This window comes from Ailuropoda melanoleuca, chromosome X (assembly GCF_002007445.2).
Source record: "Ailuropoda melanoleuca isolate Jingjing chromosome X, ASM200744v2, whole genome shotgun sequence".
NCBI lineage: Eukaryota > Metazoa > Chordata > Mammalia > Carnivora > Ursidae > Ailuropoda > Ailuropoda melanoleuca.
In genome coordinates, this window is record NC_048238.1 from 340396 (window position 1) to 360293 (window position 19898).

At 58.4% G+C, this 19898-nt stretch overlaps 2 protein-coding genes across 2 annotated transcripts in view; one reads left to right on the top strand and one right to left on the bottom strand.

The window, feature by feature from the left end:
* GTPBP6 (GTP binding protein 6 (putative)) overlaps positions 1-2002 on the top strand; it is a 17095-nt gene extending 15093 nt beyond the window's left edge. Inside the window, exon 10 of the mRNA XM_034648842.1 lies at positions 101-2002. Coding sequence (XP_034504733.1) covers positions 101-407 — 307 coding nt within the window. The 3' untranslated portion in view covers positions 408-2002. The remainder of the gene's footprint in view (positions 1-100) is intronic.
* A 3-nt stretch (positions 2003-2005) lies between these two features.
* On the bottom strand, positions 2006-18848 carry PLCXD1 (phosphatidylinositol specific phospholipase C X domain containing 1). The gene is made up of 7 exons (XM_002928758.4): positions 18691-18848; positions 15355-15499; positions 10177-10313; positions 6865-6993; positions 6042-6197; positions 3974-4157; positions 2006-3542 (listed from the first exon to the last, which is right to left on the bottom strand). Exons 2-7 carry the CDS (start codon positions 15476-15478, stop codon positions 3304-3306), a joined length of 969 nt encoding a protein of 322 aa, XP_002928804.1. The 5' UTR covers positions 15479-15499; positions 18691-18848; the 3' UTR covers positions 2006-3303.
* Between the last annotated feature and the right edge of the window lie 1050 nt (positions 18849-19898).

Genomic DNA, 19898 nt, shown 5'->3' on the forward strand with positions numbered 1-19898 from the left:
ACCCCCCCCCCCCGCAGTGCCCCCACCACATATCTGATGGGTGAAGGGCCAAATACGGGCTCGACCCAGAGACCCCATCTCATGATGGTTGTTCCCTCAGGCGACCACGCACCCCGCCCGCCCCTGTGAAGAGCTGGACGACACCGCCGCCTCTTCCACGGGCTGGCCGTCCATACGCGGCCACGACATTGTCACCCGCCAGGCAGATTCCTCTGAGAGTGCACGCCTCAAACAGAAAAGTCTCAGGAACTCGTCTTTATAATTTACTACACTGGGTCGGGGTTGGGGGGCACCCGGCTGGCCCAGTCGGCGAAGCGTGCGGCTCTCGATCTCACGGTTGTAGGTTCGAGTCTCACGGTGGCTGTAGAGTTTACGTAAAAGTAAAATCTTCAAAAAAAATTAAATGAAGTGTGGAATCTTTCCTTCATGTCCACACTGAGGAACTTAGAATACCACAGAACTCAAAAGTTTCATCTGGGGGCTCAATCGGTGAAGCGTCTGCCTTCGGTCAGGTTGTGATCTCAGGGTCCTGGGATCGAGTCCCGCATCGGGCTCCTTGCTCAGTGGGGAGTCTTCTCCTTCTGCCTGTGCCCCCAATTTGTGCTCGCACTCTCTCAAATAAATAAAATATAAAAAAAGTTTCATCCAGTCTTTTAATTTCCAAAGCAACAGCAAACCAACAGTCGTGGCCCGGCACGCTTTTTGAACAAAGCTGTCCATGACCAGAGGAATGCGTTTGGTGAACCTCCCAGTTGTAAACACTCTGCCATATGTTGCCCAGATTTCCTGGTCGCTTGAATGAGGGAAACAAAAACCCACGAACACGTCGGCCTTTGTCGACCGCCCTCTGGGATTAAACGATCACGTGGGCCGTTCCTGACACAAAGGCAAGGTACTCGCGGAACAGCCTTAGACGCGGCGGTCCTTGTGTCAGAGGCGGTCCTTGTGTCAGACGTACGACTGACCGTGCCGCGGCCCGTCCGTGTGATCTCCGGCGCGCTGTGCTCTGCCGAGCTGAGACAGCACCGCGTGGAGTCTCTGGCGGCCTGCGGGGTGCTCCCACGGTCTCTTCCTGCGTGGCGGGCACGCCCCTGGATTCATGGCACCCCCAGACCAAAAGTAGAAGCAGATCTGGAAAAGGCCTGATTTGACCCCAAAGACGACACATTCCAACACGGATTATAGCGTCATTTTCAAGACTATTTCCTAAGAAGACCTAACGTCTAGGGCTCTTCCATCGTAGGAGGAATATTCCAGAACACAAGATACACAGGCATTCCTGGATACCCTGTTAATGGGGAAGAGTAATAAGAAAGTACGACTGGGATTCATCATTTCGCTGAGAATTTGAACCCGCCACCTCCATAAACCTCATGGGCAAAAGGAGGGACTTCGTGACCTTTGGGGTCAGGAAGCTGGAGCCCTGGGTCCCAGGAACAGAGCCAAGGCCTCCAGCACCATGCGTGGCCTCCTCTGGAGTTTTCTATCGGACCCCCGGGGTTTTAACTCATGGAGGTGACTGAAGCCAGCCACCGAAAGAAAAAATTACTCCCGTTTCCCAAGAGAAGGGCGAAGGCCCCCTGGGGCACAGGGAAAACCCATTTTGGGGCGTCAGGCAGAAATTCACATGAGGCCACAGAGTTTCCACGGGAAAGGCAAGGCGGGACAAAGCACACGGGACAGGGTTGTCCAGCGTGAATAACGGCGGCAGGCTCTGGGCGACAGGCCCCCGCCTCGGGACACTGGGCCAGCGGGAAATCAGGCACACCTCGCCTCACTGTGCTTCCCAGATACTGTGTGTCTTACAAGTGGAAGTTTGGCCAAGGCTGCCAGCGCCATCTTTCCAACAGTATCCACTCATTTCATGTCTCTGTGCCCCATTTTAGTAATTCTGGCAATGTTTCCAGTACTTCCATGGTGAGTATATCAGTTGTGCCGATCTGTGGCCAGTGGTTATGACTCCCTGACAGCTCAGACAACAGTTAGCATTTTTAAGCAATGAAGTATGTTTTAATCAAGGCACGTACACGGTTTTTTTAGTTATCATACAATTGCACAGTTAACAGACAATAGCGTAAACGTAACGTTCCCTGTGCACTGGGAAATCAAAAAATTCATTTGACTCGCTTTATTGCGATTTTGCTGAAACCAAACCCGCCCTGTGTCCAAGGAGCTCGAATCGGTTCAGCTGTAAGCTCCGGAGCACACCCATATCGGTGTGCCGCGTGAGCACTGGAAGACGGGGTGGTTCGCTTCCACAGAAGATGTGTGCTCCCAAGGACGTCGTTTCTGTCTGTGGGAATCAGCTAGCCCTGAGAGGGGCCGTCTCACCGCCGTCTGCAAGGCCCCCAAACGCCAGAGCGTCAGGACACAGAAAATAAGAAAATACAGTTCACGTCTTTGGCGTTGTGAGAAATGGGTGGCAAACAGACAAAGACAGACCCTAAGAAACCAGGGAACAGGGATATGGGAAAACTAACAAATGCCCAGTGTGGCCTTGGGAGAACGGAACAGTAACAGGTGGCCAAATCCAGAGACAGGACCAGTCAGCTTCATTTCAGGGGACGCCCGAGGGCAGCCTCCCAGCGGGGCTGACGTGTCTGGCAGAGGAAGGGGGTCTGGGGACCGCAAGCGAGGGGGTCGGAGGAGCACAGACTTGCCACTCCAGGGGATGGTCATGAGGACGAGGACGCCACGACAGCCCCCAGCATGGGCATGGAGGTGCCCGTCACACCCGTGTCCCCACACCTCCACCACGCAGAGAGCGCTTCGGGAGGCCCCTGGGAAGTGGAGAGAGTGCGTACACAATGCCACTCACCATCAAACCTAACGGTCCTTACGTTACCATCAGAAGAACCAAAGTGAAACCAGCCCCAAGGGGCCCACGGTCCTCGGGGGAAACACACAGGCCGTGATGTCATCAGAATTAGAAGTAGGTTTTCCACGTTTTTGTGGTTTTTTCAGTGGGATTCCGGTGTGCCCCAACATACGTGATAGGATGGGGCTTCACGTGGCTCCAGGAAGCCGTCAGGACATCATCCTGCTGCCCTCTCAAGACCACACAGCAACCACAGCACAGCCGGGGCTCTGAACCTGGAGGGGCAGACCCCGGGTTCCAGGTCGTTCTTCCCTTCAGGATGCAAGCACAAGCCACCACTGATCCTTGACGTGTTCTGTGAATCCACCCCAAGAACGCCGAAGAACTGCCACCAACGGGGACGCCCTAACGTCAGGGTAGGCAGGGACCCCACCCCGCGCCCGCTCTTCCCGCCTGCACTCCACGTGAGCGGCAGAAGGGACACGTCAGCATCGCAGCAGCTTCTCGTTGAGTCTTATGACGTCGTCCACAAACGTGTCTGCACCGATGAAGTCACCCGCGATGATGTTGGTGCAGCGCGCGCCCGGCCCGGGGCACTGCTCCCGGACCCACGCGCTCAGGTATGGCAGGTTGCGGAGCGTCATCTTCCTGAGGGACTCGGATGGGTGCCCGAGGACATACGCCACGTTCTCCGTCAGGTTGATGCCCGCCACAAACAGCCCGCCTGAAACGGGAAGGAGCAAGGTCCACGGTGCTGCGGACGTCCCACCTCACGCTCCGCCAGCCCGCTCCCTTCTCCTCCCGCTTCTCACCACCAGATTTCAGGTGTGCATGACGATGAGGGTTCCAACAGCAGAGGGAACCTACATGGCCATGTCAGTGCAGTGCTCCTGTCACCCAAGACAGTGGACGGAACCACGTCCCCGGAAGCATCCACGTCCCGACCCCCACGTGGTGGAGGGAACCACGTCCCCAGAGACGTCCCCGTCCAGACCTCCGTTTGGTGGACGGAGCCATGTCCCAAGACACGTCCATGTCCGGACTTCCGCATGGTGGAAAGAACCAAATCCCCAGAGACATCGACGACCCAATCCCGCGTGAATGACATCATGCACGTGACCTGGCTGCAGGGTGGCGATGGACAGCCTTGCTCACCTGGGCGTCCGCAGCTCTTCATGCGCTCCAGGTAGCGGATGAGTTCCTGGGGTTTCACCTGGTCCCCCCACCAGTAGGGGATCCCAGGCCACAGCTCCCCGTGCCGGCTCACAACGCTTTCCTCCTCATAGGACAGAATGACCTGCTGACCCCGCGACCACAGCTGGTTCAGTGTCGGCACCTCCTGGAGGGGGAGGGGGATGGCGGTGTCTGAGAGAGATAGTGATGGCGGAGGATCAGGGAGTCTGAGAGATGGATGGCAGAGGATCGGGGAGGCTGAGAGAGACAGGATGGCGGGGGACGGGGGAGTCTGAGAGAGACAGGATGGCGGGGGATGGGGGAGTCTGAGAGAGACAGAGATGGAAGTCTGAGAGATGGAGTCTGAGAGAGACAGAGATGGCGGGGGATCGGGATGTCTGTAGAGGCGACATGACAGAGGGCAGGGCAGCCCCCAGGACTGCACTGTGGCCTTGGATTCTTGGGGGAACAGGGCACTGCTGTTATCATCGGCACCCTGAGCCCTCTTGACTCCCTGACACAACTCGAATCACGATGGGCACAAGGAAGGTCACTTTTTTTTTTTTTAAGATTTTTCTGTTTATTTGAGAGAAAGAGAGCGAGAAAGAGTGAAGACATGCTGAGAAGGGGGGCAGAGAGAGAGGGAGAAGCAGACTCTGCACTGAGCAGGGACCCCAATGCCAAAGGCAGACCATTCACCGTCTCCCAGGCGGCCCAGGAGGTCTCTGACTACATGACACCCTGTCAGCAGACCAGTGCTCTTGTCCTCTGAGGCTGAACATCCGACTCCCCACCCTCTTCTGTCTCTCTCCTGACGTCCCCACTGGAGACTCAGAATGGTGGTATATCCCCAGGGCAGCCTCTCCTGCCACGGTCACCCCAGGATCCCCGAGCACCTGGGCACCCTGGTTCACAGCAGCCCCATGGTCTGTGTTTTGGCTCCAAACCATGAGGGGCCACAGGGCTTTCACCTTGCTTACAGGACGTAATTGGACATATGGCAAACCAAGTGATGTAAAATGGACCCAAAATGCACATGGAGTTAATGTTTCAGGTTCCTGGAGACTAAGAGAGGGCCCTTTCCCTGCTGGCAAATGGGAAAATTTATCTGGATAGTAAAGCACAGGGATGCTCGGGTGGCTCAGTCGGTGAAGTGTCTGCCTTTGGCTCAGGTCATGATCTCAGGGTCCTGGGATCGAGCCCCACATCAGGCTCCTGGCTCATCAGGGAGTCTGCTTTTCCCCTTCCTCTGCCTGCCACTCCCCCTGCTTGCGCTTTCTGTTTCTGTCAAATAAACAAATAAAATTTAAAAAAAAAGATAATAAAGCACAGGTTGTGTTGTGAGCCCAACTGTGTCCCCTCTAAAATCACACATTGAAGCTCTCACCCCAAATCCCCAGAACATGATTATTTGGAGGTGGGTTCTTTAAAGAGATAATGAAAGTAAAATGAGGTCATAAGGGTGGGCTCTGATTCCATAGCAATGAGGTTCTTATAAGAAGAGGGGAAGAGGACACAGACACACACAGAGGTATGACCACGTGAGGCCAGGGAGGGAGGCCTCAGGAGGAAGCAGCCTCAGCCCCGCCTGGATCTCAGTCTCCTAGCTTTGATCCCACCTGGATCTCAGACTCCCAGTCTCAGCCCCGCCTGGATATGGGACTCCCAGCCTCCAGGACTGCGAAAGAATAAATGTCTGCAGTTCTGAGGCTCCCCTATGGTGGGCTGTGTGACAGTGGCCTTGGGGGTCCACACACAGAGAATGCTCAAGGCACCGACACACCATGGCAACGTCTAAACAGGCAATAAGTGTGTTAGCCGAGGTGCTAGAGAGGCGGCCTCCTCTGTCCGGGCACCGCATGTGCCGTCACCAAGCTATACTCTGCCTGGGAGGACAGCAGTCTTGTCCTTTCGGGGCATCAAGAGGACCACATGAGCCGCCTCCCCAGCACCAGAATTCTCTCAGAATCATGCACAGCAGAACTGAGCAGCAGGTAAGTCCACCACCCTGAGCCTGCCCCACCAGCCCTGCCCAAGGGGCCCTTCTCACCCCTCGGGGACACAGCATGTCCCCAAAGATGTTCCTGATGCAGGCAACCAGGTACTCATGCAGGTCCTGCGTCATGCCCTCGAAGTCCCTGCACGCCAGGATGACAGCCTCCCGGGGGTGATTCTCCAGCCACTCGGAGATCTCCGTGAGCGTGTCCTGCGCGGCAGGGAGGGGAGCTCTTCCAGACAGTCCCCAGCGAGCCCAGGAAGGTGAGGGATGCTCCCCCGGGTCCAAGGGGCTTCTCCAAACAAACTCCCTGGACAAATGGGCCGCGTCTCACACACACAGAGACATACAGCAGGCCGCTGCCCTCTTGAACGCCGCCGGCCTCCTCAAACCAGCAGCTGGGCCGTCAGCCATGGCTCTGGGGCCAGAGGTCACCACACGGTCACTCCAGAGGGCACCGCGTGTGCCGAGGTGTGAAGTGTGGCAGTGCCAGGGAGCACGTACAGGCCAGCCAGTGACATGTGGAGCGAGGTCACCGGGATACTGTCTCCTGGCCACATACGGTTTGCAGCAGGGGGACAGGCTGCCCAGAGCAGGAGCGAAGCATGATGGTGACGCGTCACAGTCAGACTTTGGAACCCCTCATGTAGCGGCTGGAGGAGACCGAAGACACCCCAGCCAAAGGCGGGAAGACGAGGGGCCCCACTTTTGCAAAATGCAGGAGGCATTAGAGGGGCGAGGGGTACGGGAGCAAGCTCAGAGAGGCACCCTGGTCATGAGTTCCAGAGGCCGGCTTTCTTCCGTGTGCCCTGGACGTGGGCGTGCACCGCTGTGTGGGGGCCGCCCGCCAGCCCTCCTCCCTCACGCGCCCCCATACCTCCACCAGCGCGGTTGTATACACCATGTGCACAAAGTGCAGATTCTTCTCAGAGCCGTCGAGCACGTGTGCGACCCGCAGGTCCAAGTAGCGCACCCCTGCGTCCAGCTGCTCCGTGACACCCAGCACCTGCGGACAAAGGTCAGTCATCCCTGCTGGGGTCCGCACAGCCCACCTCCGCGCGCTGCCGCCGTCCCAGGCTCCGACTTGGGCTGGAGCTGCCCAGCTGGGGGCCACGTTGTTTGATGTCCGCTCCATAGGTATTGGTGCCTGCTAGGGGCCCGGGAAGCCACGTGGGCCGTGCGTTTGGGAACATGCGTTCCTGCAGACACTGGCCACGGGGAGCCACAGGAGGAGGCTGGGGAGACCCCGTCCTGCAGGAAATGCCCCCACGGCCCTGACACTGGCCACAGGGAGCCACAGGAGGAGGCTGGGGAGACCCCGTCCTGCAGGAAATGCCCCCACGGCCCTGATAGCGGCCACGGGGAGCCACAGGAGGAGGCTGGGGAGGCCCCGTCCTGCAGGAAATGCCCCCACGGCCCTGACAGTGGCCATGGGGAGCCAGAGAGGGAGACTGGGGAGGCTCCATCCTACAGTACATGTCCCCTCAGCCCTGACACTGGCCTCCAGACATCCTTGCAGGGTCCTGCCTCCTGCTCTTCCTGGACAGTCACCAGGAAGGAACTCTCTCAGCAGTGCTGGGCCAGGCTCTGCGGAGCCCCACCCGGACCCTCGGGGGGCAGGATGCACTGTGGGGGGGTCAGCTACAGTGGGCACCATCCCCACCCCACCAACAGCACCAGGAAAGCCAAGGATTCCACAGAGGGCCAAGGGAAGAAAAGGCTGTCCCGTTCCACATAACTCCATAATGGAAAAAGCACGAATTTCCATGGAAATAATTTTTACACCCTGGGTCGCCTTGCAGAGAGCTCTAGTTCCTCCTGTTAGTGCACAGCAGGACCGAGGCCCACTGTGTGCACAGTGTGTCCAGCCAGGTGGGCCCCACACCCCAGCCCCAGGCCACCTCCGTGCAGAGCCACCTGGGAGGGGCCTTGGAGCTCAGGGTCAGGCCTTGCTCAGAGACCCCGAGTTCTCACGAGGCAGAGAGTCTGGGGAGGAGAATTCAGCTGCACGTGCCGCGACTCCCAGGGGACGGGCCGACCCTCCCGAGGGGACCCGGGGTCTCCCAGGCTGCCGTGCACAGGCTTGTGATCCCGTTGCCCTCGGTGTATGTTCTGGATGGAGGCAACTGAGGAAAGAGACCACTGTCTCCCCTAAAACACCCATTCAGGCACCTGTGCGGTATTTTTCAGACTGTAAACTAGCTCGTTGTTTTATTATTTGGAAAACAGCACAATCTGGAGAGGACGACAATGTACGGGGCGCTGTCACCACCCAGGGCTGACCTCTCTCCGCCCAGGGCTGACCTCTGCCGAGATCTGGGGATGCTAGCTCACAGCCTCTGACCAGCAGGCTGCTGCTTTCCTCCGTTTGCCCCTCGCTGCAAAATTGACATCGAGCCCCCTCCCCGTGTCCTGTCTTCCAGAACACTCACCGGCTTCTGATATCCGACATTCTGCAGGAAACCACCCAGCGTGTGCACACTTCCCAGTGTGGGGACGCAGCGTGACGGGGTCCACTGACCCCTGTGTGTGGTGCTGGTGTGCAGGCCTGGCTGGAGGTTTCCTGCTCGGGATCCCCTGAAGGATCCAGACCTTTAGACAGCATCCCACACACAGCCCCCACACACAACCCATAGACGTGCCCCAGCGCCAAGGGGCCCCAGCACCAAGGGACCCCAGCAGCACAGGACCCCCGCACCAAGGGACCCCAGCACCGCAGGACCTTAGCACCGAGGGACCCCCACCCCGCGGGACCCCAGCAGCAAGAGGCCCCAGCACCGCAGGACCTTAGTACCAAGGGACCCCCGCCCCGCGGGACCCCAGCACCGTGGCACCCCAGCACCAACGGGCCCCAGCAGCACAGGACCCCTGCACCAAGGGGTCCCCGCAGCACAGGACCCCCGCACCAAGGGACCCCAGCACCACAGGACCTTAGCACCGAGGGAGCCCCCACCCTGCGGGACTCCAGCACCGTGGCACCCCAGCACCATGGGGCCCCAGCCGCACAGGACCCCAGCCCCGTGGGTACCCCCCGCACCTCTGCGTCTCCCAGGCTGCAATGAGCCCGCTCAACCCTCCGGCAGGGAGACTGCCTCCCGCCCGTGCAGGCACCTCACACAAGCAGGAATGTGGTTTCTCCGCATTCCAGACCCGCAGGCCCTGGAGGGATTAACATTGCCCTCCACAGAGACCGAAATTCCTGGAGCCCAGCAATTACAGAGGTCGGAGCCCTGGGGTGGGAGTGGGGCCTCCACCGGGGAAAGACTGCGAGCCCAGAGCCTGAGACCCGAACTAACTCCAAAACCCAGACCGCTGAGCACCCCCCAGGCGGAAGTGAGGGACGGGCTGCTCTCCAGGTGGGTCCCGCATTGGGCCCGAACCTGAGCCCCTCAGGCCAGCACCCCTCCCCTGCTTGCTGGCTAAGGCTGTGCAGGGGTCAGCCCCACAGCCACCTGTGTGCCCCCCATGAGGATGCCCCGGGTCACCCTGACCTTCCTCTGCACACCAGGAACCACCCCCCCACTGTGAGGACACCCCAGGTCACCCCAGCTCCTCTCTACATTCCTCTGTATCCCCCCCGGTCCTGTGAGGATGGCCCTCAGGAGACAAGGGCCGGTCAGGGAGGATGGAGCCTATGAGAATCAAAGAGGACAGGATGATTCTCTCCTGGAACCCAAGGGACAGGACACCCCCTCCCTGCCTTTCCCTGCACACACACCCTCCCTGCCTTTCCCTGCACACTCCCCTTCCCTGCCTTTCCCTGGACCCTCTCCCTCCCTGCCTTTCCCTGCACACACACCCTCCCTGCCTTGCCCTGGACCCTCCAGTCCCTGCCTTTCCCTGCACACTCCCCCTTCCTGGCTTTCCCTGGACGTTGGGTGCAGAAACGTGGTTCGTTATCATCGTTTTCACACGTGTGCAAATCTCCAAACAGACATCTGGACACCCGCACACCTTCGGGTGTTTTCCCAGGACCAGAGGGGCTCTGAAACGTATCCTGGAGGCAAAAGACTCCGGCCTCTCCAGTGCGGGCCTGCCGCCCACCCCACCCGGGCTGCCTCCCAACTGCAGAGGACAGGGCAGCGGGGACGTCTGCCGCGCGGGTCTGAGGTCTGTTTTCCATTCCACTCGCCCACACACACGGATCAGGGCGCGGGTCTTCCCCGCTGCTGACCCGTACCTCCCGTACCTGGGTGGTGGACCACCTGAGCACCACGGGGCGGGTGACGCACGGCAGCACCTTGCCCAGAAGCCGCAGCAGCCGGGACTGGGTCTGGGAGATGGGCGATTTCTTGTTCAAGCAGTAGGTCATGGTGTCGTGGCTCCCTGCAAGCAAACAGGAGGGCACGTCTCACCCGGGGCCTCTTCCTGCGCGCTGCGCTCCGAGCGCACGTGGAGAACACGCACGGCGCCAAGCGTGCGTCATTGCCCCAAAACACACGCCCACGCGGAACCTGCCGCTGGCCGCCGAGTGCATAGCGGGGTCATCCGGGATCAGGGGGGCCTTAAATCCCATGACAGGCGTCCTGATAGGGGACAGAAGAGGAGACACACACAGAGGAGAAGCCACGTGACCCCGGGCATATCCCTGGTGGGGAAAACCAGCGCTCACTGCAGAGACGGACCTGTGCAAAGTGCGCCCTCACCCCACACAGCCCGGGACACGCTTCCGGACCGCANGCACAGACACAGAGGAGAAGCCACGTGACCCCGGGCATATCCCTGGTGGGGAAAACCAGCTCTCACTGCAGAGACGGACCTGTGCAAAGTGCGCCCTCACCCCACACAGCCCGGGACACGCTTCCGGACCGCACCAGAAACCCCCAGAGGCATCCGCACAAAAACCCGTTAAGGTTTCCCCGAAACCTCTGAAAAGAAGAGTAAGAAAGGAGGACTTTTTCTACAAGGTGCTAATGTGCACGTGTGGTATAGGGTCGTGCTACATAAACTAATAAACGTCCCATAATCAGTCAGGAGCACTGTTGCGGAATCCACCCACCAACGGATCATAGTACTGCGTTCACAGATGGACAAGATTTTACGAATTTCAGGTATTAGGACAGGCGTCCCGGTGAGGTCAGGGGACCAAAGGGTCCACCCGACACTTGGCTAACAGTGGAAATCAGGTGAGATTCCTGCGTCCTGTGTCCAGTGTATCCCAGACTGTTTGCAGGTTTTCATGCACGATGAAACCCTACCGTTCCATTGGAACATACGGTACACCTCTCTTTGGGTGATCCCCCACGCAAAAGCTACGAAGGAAAATGCAGACAGAGCTGACCTCATAAAGAAAAATTCACTTTTTCTTGGGGCGCCCACATGGCTCAGCCACTTGCATGCGTGTCTGACTCTTGATTTCAATTCAGATCATGATCTCGGGGTTGTGGAATTGAGCTGCGTGCCGCTCCGCGCTCCGTGGGGAGTCTGCTGCAAGTTCTCACTCTCTCTCTCCCCCCTCTGCCCCTCCCCTCTCTCTCACCCTCTTTCTCTCTCCAAAATAAATTAATAAATCTTAAAAAAAAAAAAAGGCATGGGGCGCCTGGGTGGCACAGCAGTTAAGCGTCTGCCTTCGGCTCAGGGCGTGATCCCAGCGTTATGGGATCGAGCCCACATCAGGCTCCTCCGCTGGGAGCCTGCTTCTTCCTCTCCCACTCCCCCTGCTTGTGTTCCCTCTCTCGCTGCCTGTCTCTATCTCTGTCGAATAAATAAATAAAATCTTTTTTAAAAAAAAAAAAGGCAAATTGACTTTTCCTTTACATAGAAAGTTAAAAGTTACGACGCGGGGGCCCGATCTCACCCCGAGAGACGTCGTTTACGGGGGNGCAAATTGACTTCTCCTTTACATAGAAAGTTAAAAGTTACGACGCGGGGGCCCGATCTCACCCCGAGAGACGTCGTTTACGGGGGAGACGGGGTCAGAGTCAGAGGGAGGTGGGCAGAAGCTGTGTTGTGGGCTTCGAGGTGGAGGAAGGGGCCCCGCGAAGCCGGACGTGGCAGAGAAATGGATTCTCCACGGAGCTTCCAGAACGAGCTGGCCCTACAGGCACTCAGAGGTCACACCCCTGCAGATGTCTGGGCCCCAGAGCCGTGAGGTCACCCCAGTGTGTGGTTTGGGGTCACCAGGTTTGCGGTCCTTTGTTAAAGGAGCCCCAGGACATTCTCACAGCCACCCAGACGGTGGTGCCCTCAGGACCAGGTGCTCTTTCCCCAGCACTGCTGGGGTGTCTGCGACCCCTCACAGCTGTGTCCCTCCCCACGTATGCCCTCTAAGGGACCTACTCATCTACACCCTCCGCAGAAGCCACCCGCATCCGAGGGGGCAGAGGGGATGAGACCCCAGGATGGGCATCCATCTGTGTCCCTCCTCACCTCCCAGAATGACTCCGTGCTGATCCCCAGGACACCCACCCAAAAACCACATCCCAACTGCACACACAGCACTTAGAGACCCACAGAAAACATGCCCCCCACAGGAAAACAGCCCCCTGGCAGAGGGGAAGCCTTCGTGACTCGGGTCCCCAGGGAGGGCATGCAGGGACGCATCCCTCCTTGGGCACGTTGGTGAGGCCAGGGGGCTCCAGACCTCAGGAGGGATGGAAGCGGACAGCTGGCTACAGGGGCCACTCCGCTGGGAAAGACTTGGCACGGTGGCCGAGGGTGGTGGGTGGGCTCCCCACCTACTGCCTGGTCAGAGAGTCCAGGACTCAGTCGAAAGAGCGATGGTGGGCGAGCAAGGCACGCCCCCCGCGTGTTTCTGGAGAAGCTGCTCACGGTGGGGACGGACGGCCGCCACGCACGGGACAGTCTCAGTGATGTACGCTCCTAACAAACGTCCGCGGGGTGCACACAGTCGGTAAAACAATACTGAGGCTCCGATTCACCGATACAGGAAACGCAGACAATAATAGGCTAAGTGAAAAGGCAGACTGAAAAATGGTAGAGTTCGATCTTGTTCTGTTTATAGTATGTATCTTTGTATATAAAAATGGGTCATCCCCATATATGAATGGACCCATATGTTATATATATTAAAATATATAAATATAAAATATAGGTAAATATGCATGTCAAGAGAGGATTTAAATTTAACTTACCTAGATGTTCACATTTTTTTGCAATTATTATCTATTGGGTATATAATTTTTCTGTGTCTCCTTCAACAAAGTATCACGAATTAGGACCCTTCAAAGAACAGAAATTAATTGTATCCTAGCTCTGGAGGCCAGAAGTTTGAGATCCAGGGGCGCCTGGGTGGCACAGTGGTTAAGCGTCTGCCTTCAGCTCAGGGCGTGATCCCGGCGTTACGGGATCGAGCCCCACATCAGGCTCCTCCGCTGGGAGCCTGCTTCTTCCTCTCCCACTCCCCCTGCTTGTGTTCCCTCTTTCGCTGGCTGTCTCTGTCTCTGTCGAATGAATAAAGAAGTTTGAGATCCAGGCGGGGCAGGGCTGTGCGCCCTCCAGAGGCTCCAGGGAGGGTCCTTCCTGCCTCTTCCAGCTTCTGGGGTCCAGGCGTCCCTGGGCTGCTNGAAGTTTGAGATCCAGGCGGGGCAGGGCTGTGCGCCCTCCAGAGGCTCCAGGGAGGGTCCTTCCTGCCTCTTCCAGCTTCTGGGGTCCAGGCGTCCCTGGGCTGCTGGCCATGTCCCTCCTATCTCTGCCTCTGTCCTCACGTGGCTTCTCCTCTGTGTGTGTCTCCTCTTTTGTCTCCTACAAGGACACCTGTCATTGGATTTAGGGCCACCCTGATCCAGGATGAGCTCATCTCAGATCCTTCCCTTACATCTGCAAAGGCCCCATTTCCACAAAAGGCCCCATTCCAAGGCTCATGGGGGGAGGGGGACAAGAATTTGGGGGGCACTGGCCGGTACCTACAACTGGGTTTGTGCTGTTGCCCCTCAGGCCCAGCAGGGACACAGCCTGACCCCCAGGGACTCTCTCGTCTGTGAAGTCATTCAAGCCATGGGTCTCTGGCCATGGTGGGCATCCAGCTGACAGAACAACGGGCAATATATAGATTGGATCCTGCCCCATCAAGATAAACTGCATATGAACCAAGGGTTTAAATGTTTTTTAAGAAGTCATGAAATTCCTTGGGATGCCTGGGTGGTCAGTTAAGTGTCAGACTCTTGGGGACGCCTGGGTGGCTCAGTCAGTCAATCATCTGCCTTAGGCTTGGATCATGATCCTGGGGTCCTGGGATCCAGCCCCATGTTGGGCTCCCTGCTCAGTGGGGAGTCTGCTTCTCCCTCTCCCTCTGCTGCTCCCCCTGCTTGTGCTGTCTGTCTCTCAAATAAATCAATAAAATCTTAAAAAAAAAAAAAGCATCAGACTCTTGGTTTTGGGCTCAGATCATGATCTCAGGGTCCTGAGATCGAGCCCCATGTCAAGCTTCGTGCTCAGTGTGGAATCTGCTTAGGATTCTCTCCCTCTGCCTCTCCCCCACCCCCACTTGCACTCTCCTTCTCAAATAAGTAAATCTTTAAAAAAAAGAAGTCATGAAATTCCCAAAAAGCACAAGTGCACGTGAAAATATGGATAAATATCAAAAATTGTGAAAATCTATCCAGGTGAAAAGTCTGCCTATTCTTGAGTGAGGAATTCCGGATACCGCATGTGTATGGACGTGGAGACACGTGGTGGGATCCACTACACGCTTCTTCTCTGCAAACACGGAAGACTGGCAATGCCTACTTGCTCATCAGTGCAGAGCTGCGGCCACTGCTCCTGGGGCCACTGGAGCCCAAGGGCCCAGATGGAACCCAGCACACCTGACTCAGAGCCGCCAGGTCATTGGATCACAGAGTCCCCAAAGTGCTCCTTGTGGGTCAGAACCCCTTTGGACCCTCCAGTCTCCAAGCACAGAAGACACTCAGCACACGGCTGATGGGCAGTGATGAATGTAGCCAAGAGAAGTCGGTGGGTTCCCTACACGGAGGGACAGACTGGCAACAGCGCTTTACCCCAAATCCCTATGCTGTCACGAAGCCACACTCCCCTGGGGTGTGCCTATGCCTGCCAGTCTGCATTGGAGTGAAGGAGATGGAGAAGGGAAAACACTCACGTGGTGTGTGTGTGTGTGTGTGTGTGTGTGTGAGAGAGAGTGTGCATGCATGCATGCCTGTACTGTGTGCATGTGTGCGTGTGCATGCAGGCATCTGTACCTGCATTGTGTGTGTGCGTGCATGTGTGTGTATGGGTGCCTGTATTGTGTGCATGTGTGTGCATGCGTGCCTGTATTGTATGCATTCACGTGCGTGTGCACACATCTGCCTATATTGTGGATGTCCATGTACGTGCTTGGTGCGGTTTCCCCACACCTGAGACCCATCCCATGCCGGCATCATCCCAGCAGGGGATGCAGCGCCCTCACCTGGGATAGAGAGGTGGTGGAGCGGCACATCCCAGAGCAGGGGGCACAGCGCCGACATCCAGTCTGCATTTGTGCTGCATGGCAGGCTCTGGAAGCTGCTGCAAGTGCTCACCTGTCCGCCCATCGAAGGCCACCCCTGTGCGACCTGAGGAAGGAAATGAAGTTTTGCAGACGTCAACCAAGGGGGCCCAGAGCTGCTTTCCCGGGGGGTGGGAGGCAGTGGCTGCAGCGCGTGTCCTGCCTCCAGGGGAACCCCCTACTCTGGTCTTGCACTAATGCCCCACCCCACCTCCAGGCAGTGGGAAGGGGCTCACACTACTGGCTGCAGAGTCTGCGGGTGGGGGGTTTCCATCCTGGGGGTGCTGGTGTCTTGAGGGCCCAGGTGAGCACCCCCACCCTCTGTCTCCCTCTGTTGGGATGTTGGGCTCTGGTGTAAGGAATCGGAGACAGTCTCCTGCTGAAGCCAGTGCACTCCCTTACAAGCACTAGGGAGATGCTCTGAGTGAGGGGACGGTAGGGGGTCTCACGGGTTCCTAATCTACAGCCCGGGCCACTGCCTTCCAAGCATCTGCCAGCAGTGTGCCCAACACGTACAGGGTGTCATCTACTCTCACGATAAGCAGGCAGTGGAGGTCATCAACTGCACAGGAAAGGGAGCCCCAAAGACGTGTCCACAGTGGTCCGTGGTCCGGTGGGCAAGACCTCGCCCCTGACTCCCTCTGATGCTAAAGCCACATGCACCCATCCACCACAGCCCGGCTTCCTGACCTGTCACCTCCACCCAAAGGGACACCGTCAGGGACGGAGCTGTGTCCCCAAGCCACAAGGTGACACGTCCTGGTTTCCCCACAGGAGCCTGTCCTGGGCTGAGCTGTGTGCCTGCCACCAGAAGCACACGAGGTAGGCATGAGAACCGGGCCCATGGTGACCACCACACAGGCATTCCTGACCCGCCCTCTGCAAGGGACCAGTTCCCTCTGGTCCGGGTGTGGCCCACCCTCTCCTGCACTGGAGGGGCTCCGAATTTGCCTCCTGAAATAATCCGCTTCGCCGTGAGGATTATTTTGAGCTGAAGGAGATTGAGAAAAAGCAGAAACAAGAAAAACTCTGCCCTCCTCCTCTCTGCCTGAAAGCAGGCATAAAGTTCCCTTCGTGAAGCTGCGCCCCTGCTCCATCCCCTGTACCAGGATGGGGAGGAACATTCTTAGCAGAGAAGTCTGCATAACAAGCCTAAGTAACATTTACCTCCCATGAGTTTCCCCCAAACGTTTACCTTCTCACAATTTACTGTCCCTACGACCCCAGCCCCCTTTTCTCTGGCTTGTCACTTCTCTACAAATGTATCACCCCTGGTTGAAATGGCAGGTGAGCCCATAATTCTATCTCCTTGAATCCACTACTCTTCTTTGAAGGCCTCTGCACAGAGAATCAACCTTTTCTCCTGTCCACCTGTCTTTTGTCATTTTATTTATTTTATTTTCTCTTATTTTATTTTATTTTTTAAATAAGCCCTATGCCCAACATGGGGCTCAAACTCTCAACCCCGAGATCAAGACTTGCATGCTCCACCCACTGACCCAGCCAGGCACCCCGTCTGCTGCCATTTTAATTTGTGGGTCTCAAGCACCGAACATAAGAGTGTAGAAAAAAATTTCTTCCTGGAGCTTGCCAGGCACCCCTATCTTCTGTCATTTTAATTTGCGGGTCTCAGGAATCGAACCTAAGAGTGTAGAAAATATTTCTTCTTGGTCTACACTGCGTCTAGTACGCCAAAAGCCAGCACCATTGGTTCTCATTCTGCCCCAGCAGCAACAAAGACCGGTCCTCTCCCCTGTCCATAAGAGGGTCCGTGACATACTCTACTAGCACCCCTGCCATCCGTCTTCACTCATGGCCTGTCCCAGGGCTCTCTCAGCTCACACTCGGTGTCAACGGTGTCCCTACAGCAGTGTGGGACCCCAGATCTGCTGGGGGGCTGACGTTCATGCAGCAAGTGTCCAGGTGGTCAGGGGCTGGGCTGTGCCATGCTACACACCCAGGGACCATTCCTCAAGGTCCCATCCAGGTACAGATGGGCCACCGCCTGCCCCACGCCCACACAGGTGTCTGGAATGCCAGTGGATCAGGAATTGTGTAACCCCATTCTGAGGACTCCATAGTGTGTGATGGCGGACCTCATCCGGGACTGTGGTCGGCCCCGACTAGGACACAGAGTCCCTGCATCCTTGTTAGAAGAACAGGGGCTGGGGCCATGCCTCCCCCAGCTGCCACCCCAGCGGTCCCCTTCCCACCCAACTGAAGCAGTGACCAGAGCCCAGTACCACCCCAGTGACCCTGGACAGGGGGCTCCGGTGAATACTGGGACTTCCCAGCACTCACCATTTTGCTTCCAAGGAAAACAACTCTCTGTGCTTCAAAGGAAGGGGGACAGAACACGCCCCCCAAAATGTGCCCTTTGGGCAATAGGCCAGCGAGGAGCGCCAGTGCAGAGAAACTCCAGAACAAGGCACAAGTTCCTCTGCGTGAAGGCAGCTTCCAAGCAGACAGGAAATGCCCACCTGCCGAGGCATCTGTCCCCACACCTGGGAGAGGTCCTGCATGCACCTGCACCCCCACGCCGGCCCCACCAAGCAGAGCAGCGTATCCTTCCCCAGCTGGACCGAGTCCACCCTTGGGATTGGAGCAAGGCAGGGCTTGGGCAAGTTCCAGGGGTGGGGATTACAGCAAACTGAGGTGTGTGTGGGTTCACAGGTGCCCAGAACCCAGCCAGGTGAGATCCCAGAGCCTCCCAGCTGTGAGCGTGCGGAGAGGCTGCTCCGTCCCCACGTGGCACATCTCATCAGCAGGTGGTGACCGGCGCACAGTGACACTCAGGAAATAGCTCGCAGGTGAATAAACAGACGGACGCGCGGCCGGCAGAACCGCCTTACATTCCGTCCTCCTCCTCACCTGGCTCCCCAACGCTCCCGGGTCCCTGCCTGTCCGGAGGCCCTGCCCCAGCACCTAAGGACAGCCCGTGACCCGGGGACCAACAAGTCCTTCACCTGCCCCGCAGCAAGGTCGGAGCCCAGCGCACCCGCCCCCATCGTGACCCTGGGGCCACAGCCTGGGGGGTCCCGGCTCAGCTCCGACCCCAGCCAGTTCCCACCCTCCCCGCCGGCAGGGGCACCACGCCTGGAGTGTCCGCCGTTCCTGCGGCCCCTCCAGCCGCTCCGGGAGGAAGGAGCAGCCCCAGCGCAGCACCCTAGCCCCCACCCTCCCGCACCCCAGGCTAGGACGCCCGCCAGCCTGCTGTCCCCGCAGCGGACCCCCTGCATTCAGCCGGCAGGCACTCACCGCCCCTGCAGTCTCTCCCGCAGAGTTTCCGGCAGCGGCTCCCTGGTCTTGCCGCGGACACTCCAGCACTTCCTAAAATGCTCTCTGCCTCGCCATTGGACGCTGGGAACACCGCCCACGAGAGGAGGAGGGGCTGCCCTCCTAGACACTCGTTTCCTGCCGTGCGGGGCAGCAGCCTGCAACTCCCACGTCCTGAGCGGGGTGCCCAAGTCCAGAGCCGGGCGCCCACGTCCAGAGCAGGACCCCCACGTCCGGAGCAGGAACCCTATGTGGACCGCACTGGTCCGGGGTCCACGGGTCTTCACGGCCCCAGAATGCAGGGACCAGACCGTCACAGGGGACAGGAGAGCATCGTGAGTGTGACCACAGGGTCAGCAGGCAGGGGACGGGGACGGGAGGACGTCCTGAGCTGACCTTGTTCTGGCTGTGGTCCGTTCTTGTGGCTCTAGAACTCAGGGCAAACAACAGTTTCGCCAGAGCCCCATGATTGCCTCACACCCCTTGGTGCCGCACCTGTGATCTCTGAGCGCACGGGTCGGCAAAGTGACCCTGTCCTTCCCTGAAGTGTCCGGACCTCTGGACTGAGTGGCCCTTGTCCCAGCCCTGACCAGGGCACGTGGCCTCAATAGGAGGCGGCGGAATCCGCAGGGCACGGCCACACCTGCAGCCCCGCCCACCCATGCCGACTCCAGGTGCCCGGGAGCCCAGCAGGTGGGACCCGGGTCCTCCCCTCCCTGTCCGCCCCTGTTCACGGAGCGCTCAGCAAATGAGCCTCCTGCTTGTGTCTGACGGAGACCAGCAGGGACCCCTCGTGCTCGCGGCTGACCGAGACCGGCAGGGACCCAGAGGGGGCACAGGACGGACATGTGGGGCGGCTCGGAGGGCTGGCTGGGTCCCGCGTGGGGATGGAACCCTCCACGGTTCCCTTCACCGTGTTCCAGGCACCCTGCACCCTACAGTCCCCCACGGCTGAAGGTGCCTTGGGGTCAGGGGCCCCGTCTCCTGGGGACATGGGTCAGCAGCCATCCAGGCCACTGGCTTCTCTCCCCTCCCCTCCTCTCATCTCTCCCCTCCTCCTCCCCTCCTCCATGCCCTCTTCTCTGCCCTCTCCTCCCCCTGCCTCCTCCCTCCCCTTCTCCTGCCTCCTTCCTCTCCCTTCCTCGGTCCATTGAGACCCAGCTCCCCGCCCACAGCCCCCTCACTGACCC